The sequence below is a fragment of the Loxodonta africana genome, chromosome 9 (assembly GCF_030014295.1).
Source record: "Loxodonta africana isolate mLoxAfr1 chromosome 9, mLoxAfr1.hap2, whole genome shotgun sequence".
NCBI classification, from domain to species: Eukaryota; Metazoa; Chordata; class Mammalia; order Proboscidea; family Elephantidae; genus Loxodonta; species Loxodonta africana.
Window position 1 is genome coordinate 104,460,926 of NC_087350.1, and position 1,404 is coordinate 104,462,329.

At 47.3% G+C, this 1,404-nt stretch overlaps 1 protein-coding gene across 1 annotated transcript; it reads right to left on the bottom strand.

Annotated features, from left to right (window-relative positions):
• Positions 1 to 212: 212 nt before the first annotated feature.
• Positions 213 to 1,068, bottom strand: LOC100671076 (ferritin heavy chain-like). Its single transcript, XM_064290912.1, has one exon. It carries the CDS (start codon positions 1,066 to 1,068, stop codon positions 616 to 618), a length of 453 nt encoding a protein of 150 aa, XP_064146982.1. The 3' UTR covers positions 213 to 615.
• Positions 1,069 to 1,404: the final 336 nt, after the last annotated feature.

The following is a 1,404-nucleotide window of genomic DNA, read 5'->3' on the forward strand; positions in this document are numbered from 1 at the left end:
TGACTTCTTAAATGGCCCATGCCTGTTCCAGTTTAGGGATATGGCTAAAGGTATTTTTTGAATTTCCCACATATTCTAGCTGCTTCCCACAGATAGCAATGACTATATTTTTTCCTTCTTCAAATATGTATTTTTTTTAAATTCCCAAGTATCTATTCTTGCAAATTAAAGGAAAGAAAAGGTAACAGTTTTGTAAAATACGAATCCGAGAATGTGGGGAAAGGAAGAGAATGGGAGATAGAGAAATGTAAGATAAAGGAAAGTGGGCAAGAACACCAAGGAGATGTCAGTTTCTGTAACTATGATGAATGAAATACATGTTGCAAGAAATTTTGCCGAGATTAATTCTTTTGGGGGGGGTATCAAATTACCTTATTTGAAGGAATAGTACAAACGAAAGAACTGAAGTGGATGTTTTGGTAAAATTTATAGAAAAGGTAAAGGTAAACCCAACATGCACACGCTGTCTTGGTGACCATGGAAGTCACCCCTGTGGCTGTGGGGCAGCCAGGCTAAAGTTTAGCTCTCTCCATCACTCTCTCCCAGGGTGTGCTTGTCAAAGAGATTCTCTGCCAGGCCAGATTCCGGGGCGCCCATCTTTTGCAAGTTGGCTACTTAGTCACCCAATTCTTTGATGGATTTCACCTGCTCATTTAGGTAATGCGTCGCAATGAAGTCACACAAATGGGGGTGGTTCTTGTCAGTGACCAGTTTGTGCAGTTCCAGTAGTGACTGATTCACGTTTTTTCCCAAGTGTAACGCACACTTCATTGCCTTCAGCCTGCTCTCCCAATCATCATGGTCTGGTTTCTTGATATCCTGAAGGAAGATTTGGCCACCTTGTTGGTTCTGCAGCTTCATCAGCCTCTCAGCATGTTCCCTCTCCTCATGAGATTGGTGAAGAAAATACCTGGCAAAATTCTTCAGAGCCACATCATTGCGGTCGAAGTAGTAAGACACGGACAGGTAGACGTAGGAGGTGTAGCGCTCCAGGTTGATCTGGCCGTTGATGGCGGCCTCCGAGTCCTGACGGTAGTTCTGGCGCACCTGTGAGGGGGACGCGGTCATGATGGCGGCGGATGAGGAAAGGCCGCAGAGCCTGCGAGGCGCTGGAGCGGCGAGGCCTTGGGGTGTCTGAAGCAGCTGCTGTGAGGAGGGGGTGGAAAGCCGGCTAGGAGCGCCGGGTTCCGTTCAAGCCCTGTTGAAGCAGGAGATCGCGGCGACTCTGCGAGGAAGGTCTCCTGAGATTAATTCTTGAGTAGCTTCTACACAGGCTCATCTGAAGAGTGACACTGTGGGAGTCTGAATAGCACGGTGGTAAAGACCACAGACTCTGGAGCTGGAGCACCTGACTTCACGTCCCTGCGCTACCATTTAGCAATGATGCAATCTTGTGTCTCAGTT